Here is a 24,203-nt window from a genome sequence, read left to right on the forward strand (position 1 = left end):
GACCTCGCACTTCCACCGAAAAATGCAAGAAATCTATTCTATTTGGTACCAGTTTATCTTCCAACATCCCATCACGAAGATAATATATATACTTTTCACCATTCGTGTGGCTCCGATTCTTGCAGCTTAATTTACATTCCTTAAATGCAATTCAGTATTAATTCATTTTTTCCGATTGCACCAACCAGCACCAATACCTTTGCAGTGCTTAAATTTCTCATATAGCTGTCCAAAAACACACAACTCGTCATAGTTCATATCATCACACTTTCCGAGGGAACCAGAAGTGAAAAGAAAGAGAGAGAGAAAAAAACATTGATCGTTATAGAGTAAAAACTGCAATAATGAAGCTCCAAGAAGTATATTCCATCTCCTTTCTCTACTACAACTACACTGTTACTTGGGAAAAGAATATGCCATACAAACCAAACTCCTTCACATGGGTGTACACGTAGCATTGCTACTTACTTTGAAGGATTGAAAGTAAAGAAAAATTACGGGTTTATGCTGCAAATCTCTTCAGATATTGCTTGATTTTAAATCAAGTTTTAAGGGAGGTCTATATCAGGACAGATGACGCATGTTCATCTGGGTGATCATGATTAGAGCATAGGGTTGCCAGATTAAACTAAAGGTAAGGCCAGAGACTAGCGCCATTTGGTATTCCGGAGGATAAATTTAAAACTGAATATTTCTGCATGTTATTACCACCGACCGTTATTACTAACTCTACCATTAATAATAATCGAATGTATACTGTACCAAACTAAATAAAAATAACATAAAATATTAGTGATTATAGACGCCTAGCTTGTTTTTCATAGTTTCTGGATCTTCTCACTGCGTTGAGAGTTCTATTTTACAGAACCGTTTTGTGGAAATCTTGACATCCTAGTTTCAAGAGACCATCACTAGTTTGGTTGACATTCTCTTATCTCACTATAAATCTTTCATTACACTAAACCCTTGTTTGACATATCCATTACTGACCGGTATGGAGATACACCTTCCATTCCAAAAGAAACCGAACGTTTTAAAAAAACAAAAAAGCAATGTACATTTTGGAACAAATCATTTTTATTAATCAATGTATTCCCCTTCTGCATCGATACACATATTTGCACGCTCCAACAAGTTGTCAAACGACTTCTCCATATCCTTTATTGGAATGGTCTTTAGGACGGCGGACGTCGCCTTCTCAATGGCATCAATCGATGCGTGCCACTTTCCTTTCATCGCCAAATGCAGTTTCGGGAACAGATAAAATCGCACGGAGCGAGATCTGGTGAATAGGGCGGATGATGCAACCGAATAATGTGATTTTTGACCAAAAATTCAGTTACAAGTCGCGAACGATGTGATGGTGCATTATCGTCCAAAAGAGTCTAACTGCCGATATCGCGATATTCGGGCCGAATACGACGAATTCTTGCCAGCAAACGCTTCATGACGCCCAAGTAAAACTCTCCAGTGACTGTCTGGTCGGGCTGAACAAATTCTTTGTGGATAATTCCTTTTGAGTCGTAAAAACAAATCAGCATCACCTTAACTTTTGACTTCACCAAGCGACTTTTTTTGGGTGTTCCTTCATCCGGCGCTCTCCATTCAGCACTTTGCCGCTTTGTTTCGGGCTCATATTCAAAACACCACGTCTCGTCACCAGTTACAATCGATTTCAAGAAGTTTCGATCCTGCCGAGCACTTTTAACGATGTCTTTGCAATGCGCAATTCGATCAACTTTTTGGTCTTCGGTGAGTTTGTGTGGTACAAACCGCGAATCAACCTTCTTAAGGCCCAAAACTTCGGTCAAAATGCGGTATGCGGTTGTTTGAGGAATGCCTAATTCCATTTCAATAACTTTCACCGACGATTTTTTGTTATGTTTGATGAATTCACGCACTTTTTCGATGTTTTCTTCCGATAATCCGGTTCTGGGACGGCCTGATCTTTCATCATCCAGCGTCTCTCTACCCGATTTGAATCGCCTGAACCACTCGTAAACTTGCGTACGGGATAGACACTCATCACCATATGCATTTTGTAGCATTTGGTGCGTTTCACTAAAAGTTTTACCCAGTTTAACACAAAACTCAATTGCAGCTCGTTGTTTGAAACTCATTTTCCGACCGATGTACACAACACACTGACAGTTGAAACGCAATAACTTTGTTGCCGTGCATCCAAATCTCATGACATTTATACCAGTTGTCAATGAGGGACTACGCCATCTACCGGTAAAATATTACAACAGATGGCACTAGTGGTACTATTTGTTTTCAAAAGTTCGGTTTCTTTTGGAATGGAGGGTGTAATATACTGCATTATTTTGAACAAGTTTGGTACATCTGCTTTCTCCAAAAACTCACTCCAAAATTTATAGTAATACCTAGGTAATTATTATGCTTCCTATTAAGTGTTCGTATCATAGATTTCAAAACAGAAAACTTATTCGTTTCTATCGAAACTAATTTTAAATTTCATCTCTACCGCTACCTCTGTCAAATCTTTAAATGAAAACAATGTTGGTGCCGCACGATAATACAGGCGCAACAATGGAAAGAATTTGAATCTAACCTTTTTTGTTTCAGTAAAAATGTAAATGCCTAACAACAAGTACGGCATATATATATTTTAACACTTGTGCTTTATTTAACACAAGTGTTTTTAGATTTTTTTAAAAATACAAATTGTAAAAGTGTGGACATTCCTGGCGCCACTACTTTGTTATATTCACAATAATTTAACTGTACAATCATGTTGTTTAACACAGACGATTTCGGGCAGTATGCCTGCACCATTTTGGTTACAGCTTAGGTTGTGACTACGACAATTTTTAGTGCAAACTAATTTTGTTTAATACTGTTTTACTACCTTGTAACAATTTATAATGCAATAATCGACATGACTAATGACTGCGACATTCCTTTTATAAAAACTACAAAGTGGTTCTAATAATAAGAATAAATGTCATAGATTATTGATTGTGTAAATTAATATTTAATCACGTACATTTAATTCGTTGACCCGTAGAATCTATTTCGAATGCCGGCACTCCATATGGAATCTAAAGATCTGGCAAACCTTATTAGAGCATCGACTGCCAACATCATTAATTGTGGTTATCTAAGGGTCGTAGTTTACTACATTTTAAATCAAGTATAATCAATCATCTCAATATGATTAATTGGGGTCCCAGGTCGATTCCCGCTGAGAGAACCTTAAGAAATTTGATCGCATTCGCTGGTTCACCTTAAAACTGTAGGTCCAAGTCTCATTTAGCTCTAAATTTCAATCCAACCAACATCTTTTCAGCATCGAGGCTATATGGGACTGAGCATGGTGTTTAAAGTGAATTTATATTCGAGGCAGGTATATTAACCGGGAATCGAATCCGGGACCATGCGCACCTTTGCTACGATATCTGTAAACACATTTCAAACGCTTCAAGATTGATTCTGATTCGATAACTATATTTTTCTCTTCCAGTAGAAGTCTTGATAATATATATGGTAACCGAGAGTACGGTAGCTCAAGTGGTAAAAGCGCTCATCCCTGGTGCGAGAGGTTAATGATTCGATCCCAAATCGTAAGAATTTGTAGTAAGCAACATCGTATTCGTGGGTTTTCTCGGGATTTACTGCTTTCTTCTTTTTCATTTCACCAATTATTTCAAACCATTCACTTTCAATAATCATGTCTCTTTTAACCTACCGGTAATGTTAAACTAGAAATTTATTTATTTTTTATTTATTTTCACGTATGATAACCACTTAGATACAAGAAGCATTTTTGTAAGTAAAATACAAGGGTCACTCAAAAAGTTAGTTGCATTGCTTAAGAAAATAAAACAGGATAGAAATTTTACAATAACTTCATTTGTATCGTAAAGTTTCATTCACAATCTACTTTTCAACGTAATTACCTCTGTTAGTTAAACATTTGTCGAGGCGTGGTACAAGTTTTTCTATGCCTTCTGCAAAGTAATCCCGTCCAATGCCCGATAACCATTCTTGGGCTGCAGCTTTCTACTCGTCATCCGAGTGGTATCGTCGCTTTGAAAGTTGGTCTTTCATGAGACCAAACACATGGGAGTCACACGGTGAAAGGTCTGGGCTGTAAGGAGGTTTCGGATTTATCGCAGTTGATTGTCTTCCCTTGCGCCCAGCATCGTCAATATCTGTACGTCCGTTCTTAAACATGTTGCACCACTTGGTGATGGCTTGACGTGACATTGCATTTTCACCATACAATTCATGTAACTGCCGATAAATTTCAATGCAGTTATATCTTTTCGTCAACAAAAAACTAATCACTGCACGCATTTCCAATTTGGACGCCACTTGCAACTGTCGAGACGAATTATTATCAGAACACTCCACTTGTCTCGTGAAAGCCGCTATGTCACACGATACAGCTACATGTCTGCAGTGTTGCCACGCAGTTTCATCAAAATAGTCTTTGACCGAAAATATTTAGGAAGGAGTGCAACTAACTTTCTGACTGACCCACGTATTATAGGTACTTGAGGTAAAATTATTACAAGTAGGCATCCTGAATATAGCCTGTGTTACAGATAAAAACATAATTTTCAAATATAGATTAAGCTATCGATGATATGTAGTGCGGATAAATCGCATAGACTTCCAACCAGAATGGAACAGTATCACTAAACTTATTCTATATTATGCATTGATGATAATGAATAATTTTAGCAAAAAGCATGTTGTACATTATATCAAATCACATTACTACAATTCTTTACAGGCAATATCACAGTTACGGATGCCCCTTGTATATTCATAAGAAATAATAAACCACAACTTTTTTTTTTCAAAATTCTGTTATTATTACAACTTTCTTTTTTATTGCTGTGACAGTAACAATTCTTATGGCTAGGATTCTTCCCTCAAATATAGCTTCTATTACGTTCACACAGCAGAAAAATGTTTCGTGGAAGAAAAAAAAAAAAGAAAGCACACAAGTAGTAGTGTACGACATTTTTGAAGGGGGAAACCAGAGAGTGAAATATAACAACCAACTAATAATAATAGTAATAATTAATAATAATAATAGTGTAACAATATGTACAGTAGTTTTAAAAGACAAATGGAAAATTTTTCGTAGAAGAAACCAAATAGATCTTATAGTCATATGCAAACATCTGTTGAGCTGATTTACTTAGGACAGAAAAGGCAGGAACAATATTTGTGGCATAGACAATGGCCTCGCAGCAAAATACATTCAACACTAAAGCCGGACAACAGACACACTTAGTTAACAACGTATTTGTCCTCCTCGTAAAAATCTATACCCTTTAACTTTTGTTAATTTGTGCAAAAACTTTTCATTTTGTTGTAGCATTATTTTACTTTCTACCTTTCTTGCAGACCAAATAAAAAAAAAAGTAAAATATGTCACAAGAAGCTTATTTATTTATTTATTTTTGTTTAACAAAGTGTTAAAAAATGCATCTACTAAAACCAATACAATGATTTCACTTTATTTATTCTTTATGATTTCATTTATTCACTGTAAAATATGAATCGACAAAAATGTAACTTCGCACGCACTCCACGAAAAACTTAGTAAAATACAATCCAAGTTGGTTTAAGTTACAAAATTGTGACTCGGTACTAGAATGATTGTAACTATATTTTCGTATACTTAACACTCGTATGTAAATTTTAATTATAATACAAATTGTCTTTTAGTTTTATTTTTCTATCACATTTACACATATAAGCTTTTCCTTTTTTAGCTGAGAACAGTCTATTAAAATGTTCTAATTGTTCAATAGCACTCTTGCTATTGAATATAATCAAGTCTCTCCAGGAGTAAAAGTAGATCTGAAAAGATAGGGATACGCATGACGTCACGCCATCCCCGTGCCTATCTATGCCCATTGTAATTTTTAGGAAGTGGGGGAACGACATCCCCTCACGTTCCTCCTCACTTTTACCCTTGATCCTCTCTTAATTCTATTGCTGGATAACTTTTATCGTGTGCTATTTACGACAAGAACTTAAAAGATATATTGTAGACGATAACATTATTTATTTATATGGCGCCAAAAATATAAGGCAAAATTTATTGCTAAATTGCATTAATAGTTGACCACTTATACATAGCATCTAATGATACGAGACGAAAAGTTAAAACCGTTAAATAATATACCTAGGTATTTATGATGACACTTCACTGAAGTTAAACGTAATATATATTTGCACACTAAAATATAATTTCACCATTCTTGTATCAGGTCGGTAAGAGAGTAATGCAAGGTTCTTATTCGTGTAATTTTGAACTGCTAATTTCACCACATTTTGTAACAGTCATTATAACAATTGAAGTTTAGGTATATCTTTATCATGGAGCAGGTTATAAAAATGAAGATGTCAAAAAGGGATTTCTACAACTTATTGCTACAGGTTCAAACTAAGGAAAAAGGGCAGAGAAAAAGTCTGGAAATAGCACAATTTGGTGTCAAATATAGTATTTTATGAAAGCATCGTGCAACATTAATTCCGAAGATTTCCTCACGCTGAAAAACGTCAAAGATAAGAAAGGTCATAGTGTGTCCTTCCACAGCTAACTGCGACGATTTAAAAGAGTTAGTCGAGGCAAACCTACGCACAACTACTGAGGAATCGATCCAAGAATTTCGCGTTTGTTATTCATCATTTAAAGCAGCTTACAGAAATAAATATTCACGAATTAAATTCAATTAAATAAAGAAACAAACAAAAGTCATTATGAGATCCGTTCTGCGTTTGTATTGTCCAACAGAATGGATTTTTCACGGTCAAATTGCCACATGTGGCAAGAAATGGATCCTCTACGGTAGTGATGGACAATTTATAACGTAATGTGGGCCAGGACAAATAACAAGCAATCTTGCAGACTTTAATTTTCCTTCCACTATTTCCTTTGAAGCTACAGTTCAATGAATGTGCGCAAGTCATACATTATCTGAACCTTTGTTTTATGTTTCTACAGGGCAACAGAACCTAAAGTAACTACATGATTTTTTTTATTTTTTTATTTATTTATTTATTTTTTTAAGTCCGGCACCAACGGCCTTACCTTGCAGAATGATATTCGTAACCAAAGGTTTAAGAAAGTATTTTTACAGTTAAAAGTCGTCTCGATTCAGGTATACGTATTACGACGGCCAGATAAGTTATGTTCCTATTACGTTACGGCGTTTAAAAAGAGGAACGAATCATACGCTTTTCAATTTTATTCGCGGGCCGTCATTTGGTCATCGGTGCTCTGCAACATTGCACAAGAACAAGATAGCTAAAATTCCTGCCGAAAACAAAGATTTTTTCAATAGAATGTTATGGTAGCTGATAGTCTGCACAGAAAATTTTCCACTACATTTCCTGAATCCCAATAAGAGCTTATTAGCAAAGAATGTAATGACTATATCCTGCATTGGGCAGTCAAAATATAACGATAATGTATATCTTATGTACTTTTACGTATCATTTTTATTTACGGGTAAAATGAGCTATTTAAATAGGCACAAGCTATCAAGAAGAAGAAATTATATAAAGAAATAATTTAAAATATTTTGTATTATATTGAGATTTTGTCTGTTATCGTTGCTACGACGATTTGTTTACTTGTTTTTAATGTCGTTGCTATAGTAACTAGAAAGATATAGAGGTAACGAGGAACCATCTTGTGTAATCTGAATGTACAATATTTTAAGGTGTCGAACAAGATATACGTTGAAGAATAATAATATATATATGAAGTGCATTAAAGTGTTGAATTATTCCAGATAATCTCGTGTATTGCCTAAACATTTAGAATCAGGGCATAGTTCACGACAGAATTAGCGTTACATATTATATGGTGCCGAAACCCGGGACTTTGGAGATCACTTAGAAGTAAAAGTAAACTATCTCTCATCACCACGGATTATTTATTGCTTCGTAATAAAAGAAAAATTTACAGAAGACCCATAATGAATGTGAATGCCGGAATTAAAGAGGTCGATGTTCCTGGAAGTGAAGCTTCACCAGATGTAGTTAAACTTTTACAACAGCTAGGTCAACAAATTAATTCTGTCACAACAGATGAATACTAGGGTGGAACAAGTGACACAAAACATTGATTCCAAATTGAACACCAGATTGAAACAAGTGACACAACAAATAGGACATGAGTTGGATACCAAATTGGAAGTAACTGACAATAGGATAGAACAGATCGTTCATAGCATTGCATTGGTGTAAAGTACTGTTGATGTAGTTGAAACCCAAGTCAACGAACATGCCAATCAAATTCGAAGATTGCAGGAAGAAATCCATACTATTAAAGAGAACATCAATGCGGTCATCTGTAATCCTGGTCCCGCCTCCAATACTGTGCGTGATGAATATACGAGACCTGAACCAAGACACTGAGAAGAACACAACAATTCATCCGAAATCTGTTCTGACAGGGAACACACCATTTCAAATACGGAGAATGAAGAAAGGAGGACACCTCGCAGAAATCATATGCACAGAAAACGACATCTAAAGGTGAAATTCAGTGAAATAAGGTTACTAACCAAATTCAGTGGCAGATCAGAAGATATTCCTGCAAGTACGTTTCTAGAAATATTTGAGCAAGAGTGCGAGTTAATAGGCATAGGTAAGGCCATTTTTTTTTTAAATATAATACCACATATTTTGTTATCACCATGTTTTGTATGGTTTAAGGCAATTAGCGGTAATTTACGTAACTATTCTGATTTCAAAAATGCCTTGCTAGCTAATTTAGAAAATGACTATGTTAGCAGACAGGGATGCTCAGATTAGGAATCGATGTTTTAATCCAAAAGTCGATAAAAGCCTTACTGATTTTGTGATCGCCGTGTATAATGATTTGAAACAAATCAATCCCTACCAACAGGAGTCGCGTATTATCGCCTCAGTACGAATATTACTACTGTTTAAGCTTCAGCAAGTATTAATCTCGTCACAATGTATCAATTTCAATAATTTAATTATGATCGTTCAAAATTATGATGAAAGTCAGGTTAGACTGCAAAGTAATAGTAATAGAAATCAAGCTAATTATATTCCTGTTCGAAATATACATGTCAGAGAGAATTGTAATCCTAGTACAAGATATAATGTTAGATTTACTCGTAACAACAATATGACAGAACCTAACATCAGAAGAAACAAATAATAATAATAATACCAGTTTCTAGAAATAATGGAAATAATCGAGCTAATTTCTCACGAAATCCCAGATTTCGTAATAATTAACTAGGTGGCACATATTTTCGAAATAGTAACCAAAGAATTAGTGAAGTAAACAATACACAGGACAGTAATCAAGATTGTGCTATTCAATGTAGCTTAATTGAATCTTTAATAATGTCACTTAAACTAAATGTGGTTGAAGTGGATTGGATTAAAGCCACGTTAGCAATGGATTCGTAAGAATATAAAAACAGTAATTTAAACTTAAATGACAATGTTTTAAATCCTTTCAAATGATAGTAACTAATAATAATATATATTTGAAAGTGTTATTCTTTTTGTGATATTAATTGGGTTTTGTTTCACTTTGAATCTTGTTCTGATTCCATTGTAACTCTACTTCGCTTACATTCTATGAATTACCGGTACATCTATGCATCGATACAAAAATTGTCTATCAAATTTATGCTATGCCCGAATAAATGAAATAGGTTAATTTTAATGTACACCAACTTTATTGTTAATATGTATAAATGGCATTGAATTAAAGAATTTATTTAGGACCTAAAATAGCCAACAAACTTATCACATTTTGATTATCTCCTTATCGTCGGTAATTTTATAGACTTAAAATAAAATTTATTACGGAATAAATATAAAAATGATATTGAGATAAAATGAAAATGATTATGTTATTTTATGAATTGTAATTTTTATATATACGAGGGTTTTTCAAAAACTAAGGTAACTATTGTATATGAAGTGTCTAATGGTCCGGGATTCTTTCTTTAATTGTGAACAATGTGATTCGGGAGCCATTATACAACGATAATGTATATCTTATGTACTTTTAAGTATCATTTTTATTTACGGGCAAAATGAGCTATTTAAATAGGCACAAGCTAAATAATTTAAAATATTTTGTATTATATTGAGATTTTGTTTGTTATCGTTGCTATGACGATTTGTTTACTTGTTTTTAATGTCGTTGCTATAGTAACTAGAAAGATATAGAGGTAACGAGGAACCATCTTGTGTAATCTGAATGTACAATATTGTAAGGTGTCGAACAAGATATATGTTGAAGAATAATAATATATATATGAAGTGCATTAAAGTGTTGAATTATTATTCCAGATAATCTCGTGTATTGCCTAAACATTTAGAATCAGGGCATATGTAACATAGTTCACGACAGAATTAGCGTTACAAAAAGAGTAATGCATTTTCATGAGTAACCTGTGTCCAAATGTTAATACGTTCATACGTTCCAGGACTCTCAACTTACTTACTACCAGAATAAATACTTTGTTTCCCATTGATAAAGCGATAGAATCTAATTGTTAGAAAACTTGCATCATTTTCCTACCAACCTGACACCGATTAATCTTTATCAATTCAATTATGAACGAGAGTATTATTGTTTTATACACTTAGCTATTTTGCACGAATATAAGGAAATTTGACAGGAAATGTGATGCATTGGAAGGAATAGTAGATATTTGGGTTGGGCCACAATGAATCAGTGTTAATATCTATCCTGTCGAAAGCACAGAGCAAGCATTGCATTTGGACCTCTGTTCAATGGACGAAGATAGCTTGGTCCGATTAATGTTGTAATACGTAGATGATTATACGCACCAGAATGTACACATTTGCGGAGAGCGTATGGTGGTTATGGTGATAATTTACTACGGAACGCTTAATATGAACATCATTTTGACAGTTAAACCTCGTGACAAACTATTCGAACATGTGACATGCACATCAGCAGAAGAACACCATCAAAATTTTCAGGTGTTCACATAGCCTCTTAAATTCCACTTAAAAACATTGATTCAAATCGGATTCCTCTGGCAACTAAGAGGAATTAAAATGTACTCTAGAAACATCGTGATGCCAGATATTCAAAATTTCCTTCCTGGACACCAAGCTACTCGGATCAGGGCTACCTTTGTTATACATACATTATGTTGTGAATAGTTTGGGTCATCGGTATACATAAGTGATGAATATTCACTTTTTACAGATGCGTAAGATGGGAAAAAATATTAGATATGTAGTTAGGAGTATTGTTAAGATGAAACACTGTACCCATGATTTTCCTGTCAAACATGACTGTTTGTTAGAATAAGGTCACTTCGTTTATCTACCTTCTACGAACAAACTACCATCATCTAAATGAAGTAAGGTTTTGTGTTAAGATTAGAATTGTAACTTTGAAAAACAGTGTCCACGAATAAATTGCACAATTGAGATCTTTTTCTATAGTCAAGAGTCTAAATATATGAATCAAGTACACATTTTAGAAATTTTCCCTCAGTTTTATTTTGTCAGGTTTCAATTCTGTACTGTCAATGTCTTTTCTAAGCCTCAGAAATCGATGTAGGCTTAACTAGGTACTACGTTTTTCACAAAACCCAGAGCAAATATCAGTAAGCGTAAAGACTGTATATTATATAGTCCGCCTCTTTTTCAGCATGAAGAACCTACAGTCTGAATAAATGGTGGGTATTACGTGACGAACTTCACGTTTCCGGTTTTTATCAGTGACAAACAAACCTACTAACGGATAGATTGTAAGTAGGCTACTTACGGCAATGTATTTAGGGACATATTATCAAGACAGGACATACGACAGACAAACGTATAAGGCTACGACGTACATTAGGGTAAAGTAATTTACTTTTACTTCCTCCCCCCTAATACATATTTCTTCCCTCCTAATGACAAACATAGTTTTGTCCGAAATATGTCGACTTGTAATGAGAAAGAAGCAAAAAGACTAATACACCGAAAAAAAAAAAAGTTTTCTTGTACATGTAAGAACGCTTTCGTAAGAACTTCCTTCCATCATCAGCTTGCTTAAAACTCAAAAAGAATTTAAAACATGAAGGGGGATATGGAAAGGTTAAAAAAAAAGTTAAAAGGATTAAGAAATGAAAATAAAAATTTTCTGTCAAAAACTAAACATATGGGAATAGGCATTCACTGCCATTGTATAATGTTGTTCACTGTTTTCTTTTCTTGCTTTCCAGATGGCGAAAGTATGTAATGAAAAGGTTACTCCAAATCATATTTTTCCCCCTATTCAAATTAAATATGGGTTTCTCTTTATGGATGTAATATGATTCTTTAATTTTTCGTTCCGTTGCTATTTTTTACTATATACTTTCGCCATCTGGAAAGCAAGAAAGAAAAAAAAACAGTGAACAGCAGTATACAATGACAATGAGTGCTTATTCCCATGTATTTAATTTTTGACAGATGATTTGTATTTTTCATTTCTTAATCATTTTAACCATTTTTTAAAAACCTTTCCATATTCCCCTTCATGTTTTAAATCCTTTTTGAATTTTAAGCAACCTGATGATGGAAGAAGGTTCGTCCGAAAGTGCTTCTTACATATACAAGAAAACTCTGCTATTTTTGCGGTGAGTATTATAGCCTTTTTGCTTCTTTCTCATTAAATGCCATCACCGCTCGCAATATTGTAATATGTCGATTTGTAGTTATGAGTTAATTCTGAAAGTAGTTACAGTGAGATTCTATTTTATTTTGTTTTTATTTATTACTTACTTTCATATGTTCGGCTATTATTAAGGTTTATACAGTAATCTTGAACTCACTTGTTACCCAGAATACGAAATTAATATCTACGAAAACAATAATTCCCAGCTTCTTTTGACTGGCGACTGCCCACGACACGTACTTAGATTAGGTACTGTAGTATTGACCAATATATTGAATTCAAAGTTAATTTTAACGTATTATTAAAGGCTTTATGATAAAAATAAAACGTATTTTGTACATTCTAGACTAATAGGCCTATTGTATATTATAAAATTTATTTTTAAGTTCTAAAATTTCGCGATACATCTGCTGGGAATCGCAGTACTACAGTAGTCTTTAAAAAAAACAATTCCAAGCTAGCACCAACCCATCTTCCCTTCTGACGTTATATTATTATTGGGGATAAAAGAAAAACACTAATAATGTTTGAGATTGTCTGTCCACTCAGATTACTGTATAATCCGTACGTGACAAAGATAAACTTTGTGTACTGTAATAATATAAAATTGTATTCGCTTCATTATAACGAAAGGCTCCTCTTAAGCCTCCATTTAATAGAAATTTGCATACAGTTTTAAACGCTTTCTGCCTCCAACCTCAGTACCTCGGAAAATTAGCTTATGCTGTTATAAAGATTACAATGAGAATTATCTTCTTACTTGTAGAAACAACACGATTTAGCAACGAACTAGACTTTCTTTCCTTGATCCCTTTGTCATGAATAAAATGTATGACTTCATGAACTATACAAAAGAATGCGATTTAAAGTTCATGAAGTTATAAGTTTTATACATCACATAGAGTGAACAAGAAAATGTCTATTTCCTGGCAGTCAGTTATCTTGTGTAAGCTAATTTAAATAACGTTGATTTTTCCGATTAATTCTTAAAATAATTCTGTCCCATATATAATTTCAATGTTATATTAATTATTGTTTGCTTTTTTCCCTTTAATTATCGTTACGATTTACTGTAATTTTTATTTTGTGTTATATGAATTATGCTTTCTGATTTTATAGCAACTGCGCCCAAACGAAAGAACATCGTTATATCATATTTTAACTTGTAATGGCTCTAATGTCAACAACAACAATCATTACTTTATTCCTAAATTAAATAACTGAAATTTTGCAAATTTTGAATTTGCCCAAGAAAAAGGTTTTTCTTCAATGATTAAATAAAATATGATTAATTATTATGTAATAAAACAATGAGGTAGTATTTTAACAAACTTCTCACGAAATATTCTTCATACTACACATTTCGAACATAGTCACAGCTTAAAATGTCTTCACTGCCAATTTTAATATTTCTAGCTACTACTTTGTGTCATATCTTAATGCAATTTTCATCTTTGTGTTATAAAACCTTGTATGCTTTCGTCTTGATGATAAGACACAGAGTTGTGTCTTTAAAATAATAATAATAATAATAAACCATAAGGTAAGATGCTATTCTAATCTGTTTTATTTAATATTGACTTTTCTGCATCTGTTTTTTCTGCTACGAGTGTATTAAGGGGGCAGACTACTAAATATTTTTCAAAAGCTAACAATTTTTCTTTTGCCCGTTTCTCGTAAGAGAAAAGAGATAATGAAATGTAACTTACCACAATAATAGATAATGTTATTCTACACCCGAAAATACAAATCGGAAGAATTTACAGTGTTGCCATTCATAGAAATTATATAAGTTATTACAAAATAAATACAAATATTATTTAAAAAGTAGTTAACAAGGAACAAAGATAGCTTGGTAAGTCATCAGTTACCGTTGAGTTCATTTTTCTAGTCCCTGCCTTAACTTAGATTTTTAGGTAATTCAAATTCTGGTCACACTGTAATTTCTATGAATGGCAACACTGTAAATTCTTCCGACTTGTATTTTCGGGTGTAGAATAGCATTATCTATTATTGTGGTAAGTTACATTTCATTATCTCTTTTCACTTACGAGTAAAGAGCAAAAGAAAAAATGTTAGCTTTTGAAAAATATTTAGTAGACTGCCCCCTTAACCCATTAATATATCGTCGCTGATATTGCAATACGTTGTAGGTTACGTATTGAAGCAAACAGGTATACCACAAAATATTACATTCGGAATCCAAATGCGAAAACAAGAAATAAATGGTTCTCCCACTATCGAAGACGAGGTTCAGAGGTATTTTTTCTCTTTGTGTTTTAATGAAGCAAGTGAGAAAACCCACTATTCAATACTAAAGGTCCATCACAAAATCAATCTTTGTATCCGTTTTCTGACGTTATGCCACTTAACTGATATTACACTTATAGAGGAAATATAATCTCTATGAAACCATTTGGGTCATGAAAAATAAATTCTAATACTGTGCATGCAAGGGGTGAAAACAATGGGTTAATTATGTGTCTTTCCGCATCTTTTTTCTCTTTTTCAGCACCATTTATATGCTGGTAACTTTAGTGTAAGGTAATGTTCGGCATAACCTTGTAAAACAGTCGTTGATAATAATGAGAGAGTGACCATTTCTGTAATGAGAGGAAAATTAACGAAACATACTTAACCTTACCCCCTTTATTATCTAAGTCGACAATGTTAAGAGTGCGCATTGGTATTTAGTATGGTACAAGTGCGAGTTTTGTATGTAATGGTAGCACATGGAATAAAATCAAACATAAAACTGTAACAATAAACTTAAAAGTATTAAGAACAACTAACTCAATAATTCAATATTAACCATAATGCATAGTTACAAGTGTTTGGAAAACAAAGAAAGGACGAAATATTTAAGGTAAGTGTAAAGTATCGAGTATTACCAATATATGCCAATATGTTTTACCTATCTTTCCAACATATTTTGTAAAACGTAACAATACTCACAATAGTAAAATCAAATTCACGAGATCAATATTGAAACTTTGCCCCAAAACAAACTGAATCATTAATCAGGGAATAATCCCTGCAATCTTTAATTATTCCGTTTTATTCATTGTTGAGAGCACTTAATTTTACACTTCAGAAACGTGTTTCAAATAACGAAACTTTCTGGACAAAGAAAAGAAACAATATCAAAATACTGTATTATTTTTAGACTAATGGCTGAAACAAGTCTTCCTGATCATGATTTTGTAAATACTTTTAGAAGTATTTTTGTATTTTGGATAAAAATATATGTTGTTTACTTCCAAGCAACAACGCTCGTAAAGTAACCAGTCATGTGTTACTAGTGATCAACAATGCCCGTAATATGGTCAATTATAATTAGGAATATTTCTCAAAAGGAGTAACTAGCAGCAGTTACGCTGAAATATCTTCCTACAGACCAAGAAACCCCAATAAACTTTCGCGGCACTCTCGGGAAACAAAGCTTCTGCAGTACTGAATTTGATTGTCTCCTGTTGGGAAAGATTAAAACTCGAAAATAATTGATCTGCAAGTCACGTATATGAATGTTATATGAAAGCAATAATGTCTATTAACATTCGCGCGTATAACTCAATAGAAAACGACATTAACTGTAAGCTATAGGACCCCCCCCCCCCCCCAAAAAAAAAATGAAATCTGAGTTTTACGTCCCACGGTTATGCCGGTTAGGCTAAAGGAGACGGTCATTATGAATAATGAATGAAATGGTGGAATGAAGAAAGTGGGAGGAAACGGGAGAACCCCGAGAAAACCCACGCATCCGGTACTTGCCCACCATAAAGTTCACTTGGCGGGGGCTGTGATCGAACCCGGGACCCCAAGCACCAGAGGTGAACGCTCTACCACTGAACCACCGCGGCCCGCTACAGGACCAAATAAAGGGTTAATGATTCAATATGTTTTTGGACAAAGTTTGAGTGTTCATCTCTTGAATCTGATTGAATTATTTTAAATATTGTTGCTGTATACAAAATACATTGGGAAGATATGGATAAACGTCTGACATCTATTGGGTAAATAACGCTTCTTTATACTTATAGTTCGATTCTTCAACCGAAGTGTAGTACGTATATAAAGAACGCAGTCTCCGAGGAATTTTGCGGAATACACCCCCGATAACTAAATGGTCAACCAGAACACTAATTTCAAACTATTGACAGTCGTTTGTCAACTCCACGTGGTGTCTTAGTTGCCACAGTTTCAAATAGTAGCTTTTACGTTAGTGCTCGATTCCCTGTTCCCAAGATCAGCTGCTTTGTTCTTACATTGCCCGACATCTGTTTCATATTTGCCATAGTATTGAGAAGAAAGAACAGACACTGTTAGTGTTAAGACGATGCAACCGCGTAGATACGGTCAAAAGAGGAATGAACAGACGAAGGGATGCTGTTGTAAAAATCAGCATGGAAACTTGAAAGAAACTGCCAAACTGCACTTCTGTTGAGTAAACGTACTATACCGTAAGTGACCACGTAATTTGAATTGATAGGGCAGAAAACGTGATAAGGAAAAAAGAAAGCTACCACATTTGCGAAAAGAGAAGTGGTTTCGAACATTATATAGTTATAAAGTACATATCTTAAAAACAAATTTTAATGCTTGGGATCGCTCAATTACTCGTATATATAAACTTGTAATTATCACTAATAATTTATGTACACTTTATATTAAATAAATTATATATAGAAAAAAAAACAATGGCCACTATTGAGATAAGTGACATCTGTAAAAATTACAATTTTTTGCTTGTAGTGATAAATTGTATGTTTTACCGATGTGATTTCCCTCAAAGTCTGCCACTTAAAAAAAAAAATAGATATAATATGCAAATATGTGAGAAAAATAAGTTTCTAAGTTGGGACTTAAACCTGCTAGTCCTCCAGTTAGTTTGTATTATTATCTACAAATATTTGAACGATGGTAATTACATTTACATATTTACGTTACTTATAATAAGTTTTAAAGTATATATATATATATATATATATATATATATATATATATATATATATATATATGGCTAAGTTAGAAATAAGTAGACTTTAACTTGCATTTGGGAATATAAAAATGTTTCCAAATACTTTCTCTGACAACTTTTAGATGACTAAACTTCGCTGCTGAACTGGTTACATGTGAAAGAGCTCTTTTTATTCTTGTAAAGTTTTTTAATGGCGAATACTTGTCAACTTCAAGTATTTTCATATTTTCTCGTGTATCATTAAACACTGAATTCATCATTTGTGCCTTAACACGAAGAAAATTAGCGCCTTTGGCGTGGGAGGCCCGGGTTCGATTCCCGGCGGGAGCTCATGTAGTTCGGATACCACGTTAATCAGTAGGTCCACGTCTCATATAGCCTCGCTGCTAAACGGGACGTTAAACTCAAAATCAACTCAACTCAACGAAGAAAATTACTTCTCTATTTTACGAATACATGGAAAATTACATTCAATATGAAGGAAGTGAAACGCTTTTCTTTTTTTCAAGAGGCCAAGCTTAACACATTTTTTAATGTGAGGATTAAATTTACCTATCTATATATTAAGATGCTAGAAATGTTTATATGTTTGTGGCCAACCCTTTCGACAATGAAATCTCGAAAACCAAAAGTGCTAGAAACGAACAGTTTTTGCTGATCGATTCCGAATTTTGTGTAGATTTACCAGTTCTCATTCAAATTTTCAAAATACTTGTATTTTTCTATTCCACATTTTAGGCGTCGTTTTGGCCCTATTAGTTTAATATTGAAACTAGGCTGTGAAAGGCAACCATTAGAGGAGCTACGTATACTGGGTTATTGGAAATTTCAGCCACTTTGCTTTAATCTGAATGAACAACTTCAAAGGCTTGTGGACCCACGATGAGGCGTACTCGGATATGGAATTTAAGAAAAAAATATCTGCATTTGATATCATCTATACTTATCCAAGTTCGCCACAAACTCACTCCAAAATTCTATGTATTAAAATACTACATTTACATGTTTGTCTATAGCAATTCACTCCCTTTGAGAGTCTTCCTCTCCTTTACTTGTGTTAGTAAAGGGACTTGCACAGATATAGTGAAAAGTAGGAAGGAGATTCACGCTCATATTAGAACTGTTCGCTGTGTAAATAGCGCAGATTCTGCTAGTTCGTCTTAAAAACTCTACAGCAATGAAGGAAACCTAAATTTTACCAGTTTAGCAGCGAAATTATAGCCATCGGGACAGCTGCCAGACAGCAATGAAACTGTCTGGAAAAGTTTTTGTTTTCCCGGATACAAGACAAGGTCTATTTTCTTGTAATTTGTTTAATATATATCTTATATATGTTACTATGACCAAATATACATGTTTCAATTAACAAAATGTTCACTTTAAAAATGAAACGTTTGCATTGGTTATAGTAGATAGATACTTTGGTTATTTTAGAAGTAAATTCTTTTCCACGATATAGTTCATACAAAAGTAAAAATTATATATTTAGAAGATTATATGGCTTCCCCGTGTTAATTGTTTTATCAAATATTTTTATAATTTATGCATTTTATTTGAACGTTGTTTTTCTGTATGATTATCATTTTGCTTTTTCTTATTAAGAATTAAGTAGCATGCTTGATAAATAGAAAAAACATTAATTCCTCTAATGCAGCGATTCTCAACCTATTATAGGACGAGACCCACTGGTGGTTCAACGGTAGAATGTTTAGTGAGTAGCGAAGTCCTCGTGTACGAAAAGCCAAGGATACCACAGTTTCAAAGTACCTTAAATTATGTAACTGTTTCTATATCTGTCATTTTATTTTTAGAAATTTATTATGAGAAAGTTGATTCTGACTTCTCGTCGGATTACAAGGGATGGGCAAAACCGGTTTTTAATAAAACCAGAGACCGACTTGTAGAAAAACCGAAAACTGACATTTCAGTTTTCTTCAAGGCCGGTTCGGTTTTTCACCGAAACAGGTTTTTGATAGAAAACTAAACCCGGTTCGGAAAGAAAATCGAATCGGTTTTCAAAAACCGGTTTTGGTTTTTCTAAAAGTCGAAAACTTGTTTTTATGTTAACGACTAGTCCCTATCATACCGAAGAAGGGAATCATGTACTAATCCAACTTGTGAATTCAGTAAAATTTAATACTCATCGAAGTGGGTCCCGGACTTTAAAAGGCTAAGAACTACTGCTCTAATGCATGGCAGTTTCTAATGCCCACATGAAACTTCGCTACCTCAGGTATGTATGTATATATGTAGACAATAGCAGAATCGTCATTATATACTTAAAAAGCAAAATTATTTTATGTTTGAATTTCTGGAAAAGTATAAAAGAGTTGAAAGTATAAAATACATGCAGCAAAGGCACAAAAATCCCACAGACATAACCCATGGAGCTCACAGTAAAAATCTTGCTACCACAGATGATTTGTTTCAGTGGAAATGGTTTAAATATACACTGTACAGAAGGATCCGAAATGAGGTATGGGGAAGACTGGACTTTGTACAAGGGAGTTGGACAGATAAAAATCTTCTGTTCTTCCTCAGTCATCATCTCTCTTTGTTCTCGAGATAGTCCACATTGGTTCACCGCCCAAGTGACACCACTATGCATATAGACCAAGCCTATGGATCTTTGCTGACAGAAAGTTGTGCAAGATAAAGACAATGGGCTTCGGGCAAGCTTCGAGATCCAGCTCCTGAAACAAAGAAAAAAAGAATCTTGATTGCGAAATGTATAGTCAAGTTAAAACAAAATTTAACATCTACACCTCTTTCAGAGGCTCTCAGGCACAAAACGCAACACATTCCATTCTGAGAGTTCCTAAAATTGCATTCTTGTAGGCAGATATATTTGTTCCATCAGTAAGAAAACTGAAGGTTCAAAGCAAAAGTGATCACTTTAACGCAAAAAATGTTTAGTTATTATTAGAGACCGGATGTTTAGGTATTAAAAACCTGGAAAATAGGCAGACAAATAGCCACTTAAAAGTTTAAAAATAAGCAGTAAAATAGACACTAAAATATAACTCGAAATAATGAAGATAAATGGTCAATACAATTAAAACAATACATTCAAGCCATAGTTAATGTTTAAAGAACATAGAAATATACCGGTTTGTTAATAATAAAACCGAAGCTTGACGTTCATTCCATATATATAGGGTGTTTCAAAACAACACCGATAACATTTGGGAGGTGATACCTGGCACCAAGATAAGACAAAAAGTATAGACTAACCTGGGTCCACAAATGCTTCCTTTCGGAGTTATAGGCTGCCGAAAACATTAAAAAAAAATAACTTTAAAGGTCCATAGCTCCAAAACTATGGGATCTACCGTAGTCGAGTCAAGACTTCGCTTAGAAACTAGCGTATGCTCTATTCAAATATCCAAGTTTCAGGATCCTGAGGTCTTTCGCAACACTTTATAGGAGGTAGTTGTAAGTACTTCAAATTATATGCCCGCAGCCGAACTCCATCTATAAAAATTGTTGCGTGATTGTCTTAGGATTCCGAACATATATTTTTGAATAGCGCGCATACTAGTTCCTAAGTGAAGTCTTGACCAGACTGCGATGCGTCCCATAGTTTTGGAGCTATGGACCTCTATTTTTCACATTTTCGGCAGCCTATAACTCTGAAAGAAAGCATTTATGTACCCAGGTTAGTCTATACTTTTTGTTTTATCTTGGTGTCAGGAATCACTTTTCAAACGTTGTCGGTGTTGTTTTCAAACACCCTATACATATATTCCCAATGTAGTTTTATTTTGAAGAAAATGCATAGAATAGGCAACTTTAGGCACTAAAGCAATTATTTAGGCAGTAAGGGGCGAAATAGGCAAAATAAAATTGTCTTAAATTAAAACTATAATTCTCATATAAACTTTAAAATTTTGTTTTTGATCATATCTTTAATATTAAAGAATAGGCATTTTGTCTAACATCCGACTCTAGTTATTATGGTCCAAAATTGTGGTAAATATAAACATTTCAGAATCATTCCGCATTATTTGTTTGGTGAGATGAACACTTGTACCTTGACGCAGACTACAGGAAGTTTTACAGTCTTGTTTCTCAAAACAAATGTATTTTCTTTAGTTTTCTTAATCGTATTTTTTTCTCTAAGTATTCATTTTACTAATTTACATATGTTCTAAGAATACTTTTAATTTATTGACAGTGTGTGTTTCTCATAAGGAATCTTAATACAAATGGAATTAGTACGAATTGTTTCAAGGAACTCTGAAGTATTCTTAAAGGCAAGATCTTTCTAGGAACTGTAAAAGCGAATTGCCATATTTGTGGCATATAAGAAGCATCGACGTATAAGACGCACTCCATTTTCTGTACTCAACTTTGAGAAAAAAAAATATTTTCACGGCATATTATAAAGACTTTTTTCAAAATACAAAGATAATTTATCAAAAAATGTATGTGAAATTAATGCTTAACCGGATTCCACGTTAATCAGTAGGTCCACGTCTCATATAGCCTCGCTGCTGAAAAGGACGCTAAATTAAAATCAACTCAACTCAACTAAATGCAGATTCGCACACTCGTTCAGAAATGTCTATAGTACACATGCATCCGAAGAGAAAATCATAATACGTGGCAACGGTATATCGAAACTACATTTGCTGAGTTATTGAATAGTATGTAGCTGGAATGCTGTTGTACACGGTAACTAAAGACAACAAACAACACAATAATCGGGAAAACTTATTGATATTGAAATAATAAAAAATCTCTGTATCGGCGTGTAAAATGCACCTCATTTCTTGGACTTATTCTCAATAAGAAAATTGTGTCCTATACGCTGACATATACGGTACGTGCTGTTACCACAAAACAATAAGTTTACAACACTCGTTATTTGAATGGTGTCCAAGCATTTCATTCATCACTGCTGTGGGTACCCGTTGTTGTGTATTAATTCAGAACATCGATTAAAAGAGAGGAAAGAATCCCCCCCCCCCCGGGTTTTCTTACTTCATTCCCAGTATTTATCCTCTGCAGATATGTAAGCCCGCACAAACATAACGTAATTGGGGTTAGTTACACGCAAGGCCTTATTAGAAACTATGAGAAACATGCATATGTTTGCGCATACATCCCCCCCCCCGTCCCGAGACCAAAATCGAAAGTACAATAAAGCCTGTTCACTTGGCTACTTGTCTAGCTTGGCTTCATTTTCGTTACTCTCTACGTCATCCACTTATCTAGTACCTTGGAACTTGGCCTATTGCAACAATGTTCTTCCTATGCTGTTAACGCTAAGTTTAGTTCCGTATATTGGACACCAAGTTACACATTCGACTATATATTTAACTTTTTCTCTTTTCGCAGAAATCCTTTCGGAACATGTTTTATTGTTGTTCTGCTTCAGAAGGAACGAGTGAAAATTTGTCAATTGAAAGCAACTTCTATAAAAACGTAGGAGAGGATGATTACTGTTTGTTGCTTCTTATGCTTAAAATGACGTCTACAACATTCCCTACTGGTCTATGGAAAACCTGCAGAAAGGAATGGGATAGAATTCCTATCCCTGTGCTGCCACGTAGATTGCTGCAGTGAAAATTTCGATGTTGGGGATCATAATATTAGTGGTCCGATAGAATGCAAACGGTGGTGGTGGCGCGGCTTTTCACATAGTAAGTACACTTTGAAAATCGGTCGCATATTAACGGAGCAATCTTCTGTATGATAAAGAAGAAAATTTTCAATTAAAAATATTTTAATACGGTATGAAACTTACTGATCTTTAGAGCAGGGAAATAGTATGTATGAATTTCTGAAAAGTATTTTTAAGTAGGAGTAGTTCTTATTTTATAATATGATTTTAAAATATATACCCTGCTATTTACTTTTACTCTAATTAAAATAACATGAATTTGAAGTTATTCTTAGAGCCGGCACGTATCGCCAATATCAATTTACAACAAATCTAATGGAATTTATATGCAAACACTAATAATGAATGAACAGCACTACTAGTAATACTACATAATAACTCAGAACTGCAGGTATAATTACATAAATAAACGTTCCATCGAAACAAAAATATATCACTACCTGAGAGAGTCATGCATGTATGTATCTTGATTTACCAACTCTAGTATTTTTTCCAACACGTACTCCCAACAGTGTAAGGGAGGGAATTTAAGCCGATTGCATGTCATGGAATGAACGTGCCTTTGTCAAAGCAACCCTTAATCTCTCTACTCGATCCATTAAGAGAATTCACTACTGCCCCACCCACTTTTGCATTGAAAAAAAAATGCATAAACGAAACACGAATATTGAAATTTCCACACACAAGTTCCTAATATAGTATATGCAAAATATTATTTAAGAAATTTTTCATATTAATTATGACGTTATGTGAACTGTTCAATAATACATGGAACTTCGTTACTAAAAGTTTACCCAAGAATATTTCGAATTAGAAAATTAGATGATTCTTTTATAACACATTTTTGTTCAATATCTTAACAAATTTGAAAAAAAAAATATGTGTAGATTTCATAAATACTTTTAAAGGTTGCA

The 24,203-nt window shown here is 33.8% G+C and overlaps 1 protein-coding gene across 4 annotated transcripts in view; it reads right to left on the bottom strand.

Moving 5' to 3' along the window:
• Positions 1–1,888: 1,888 nt before the first annotated feature.
• The window catches only part of Syn1 (Syntrophin-like 1), a 449,556-nt gene continuing 427,241 nt past the window's right edge, over positions 1,889–24,203 (bottom strand). For 3 of the 4 annotated variants that reach the window (XM_081746459.1, XM_081746458.1, XM_081746457.1), the window contains one exon: positions 1,889–20,353. In XM_081746459.1, coding sequence (XP_081602585.1) covers positions 20,261–20,353 — 93 coding nt within the window. In that variant the 3' untranslated portion in view covers positions 1,889–20,260. The remainder of the gene's footprint in view (positions 20,354–24,203) is intronic. The other variant, XR_014129212.1, reaches the window with a different exon arrangement.

Source organism: Thermobia domestica, chromosome 18 (genome assembly GCF_964235325.1).
Source record: "Thermobia domestica chromosome 18, izTheDome1.hap1.1, whole genome shotgun sequence".
NCBI classification, from domain to species: domain Eukaryota; kingdom Metazoa; phylum Arthropoda; class Insecta; order Zygentoma; family Lepismatidae; genus Thermobia; species Thermobia domestica.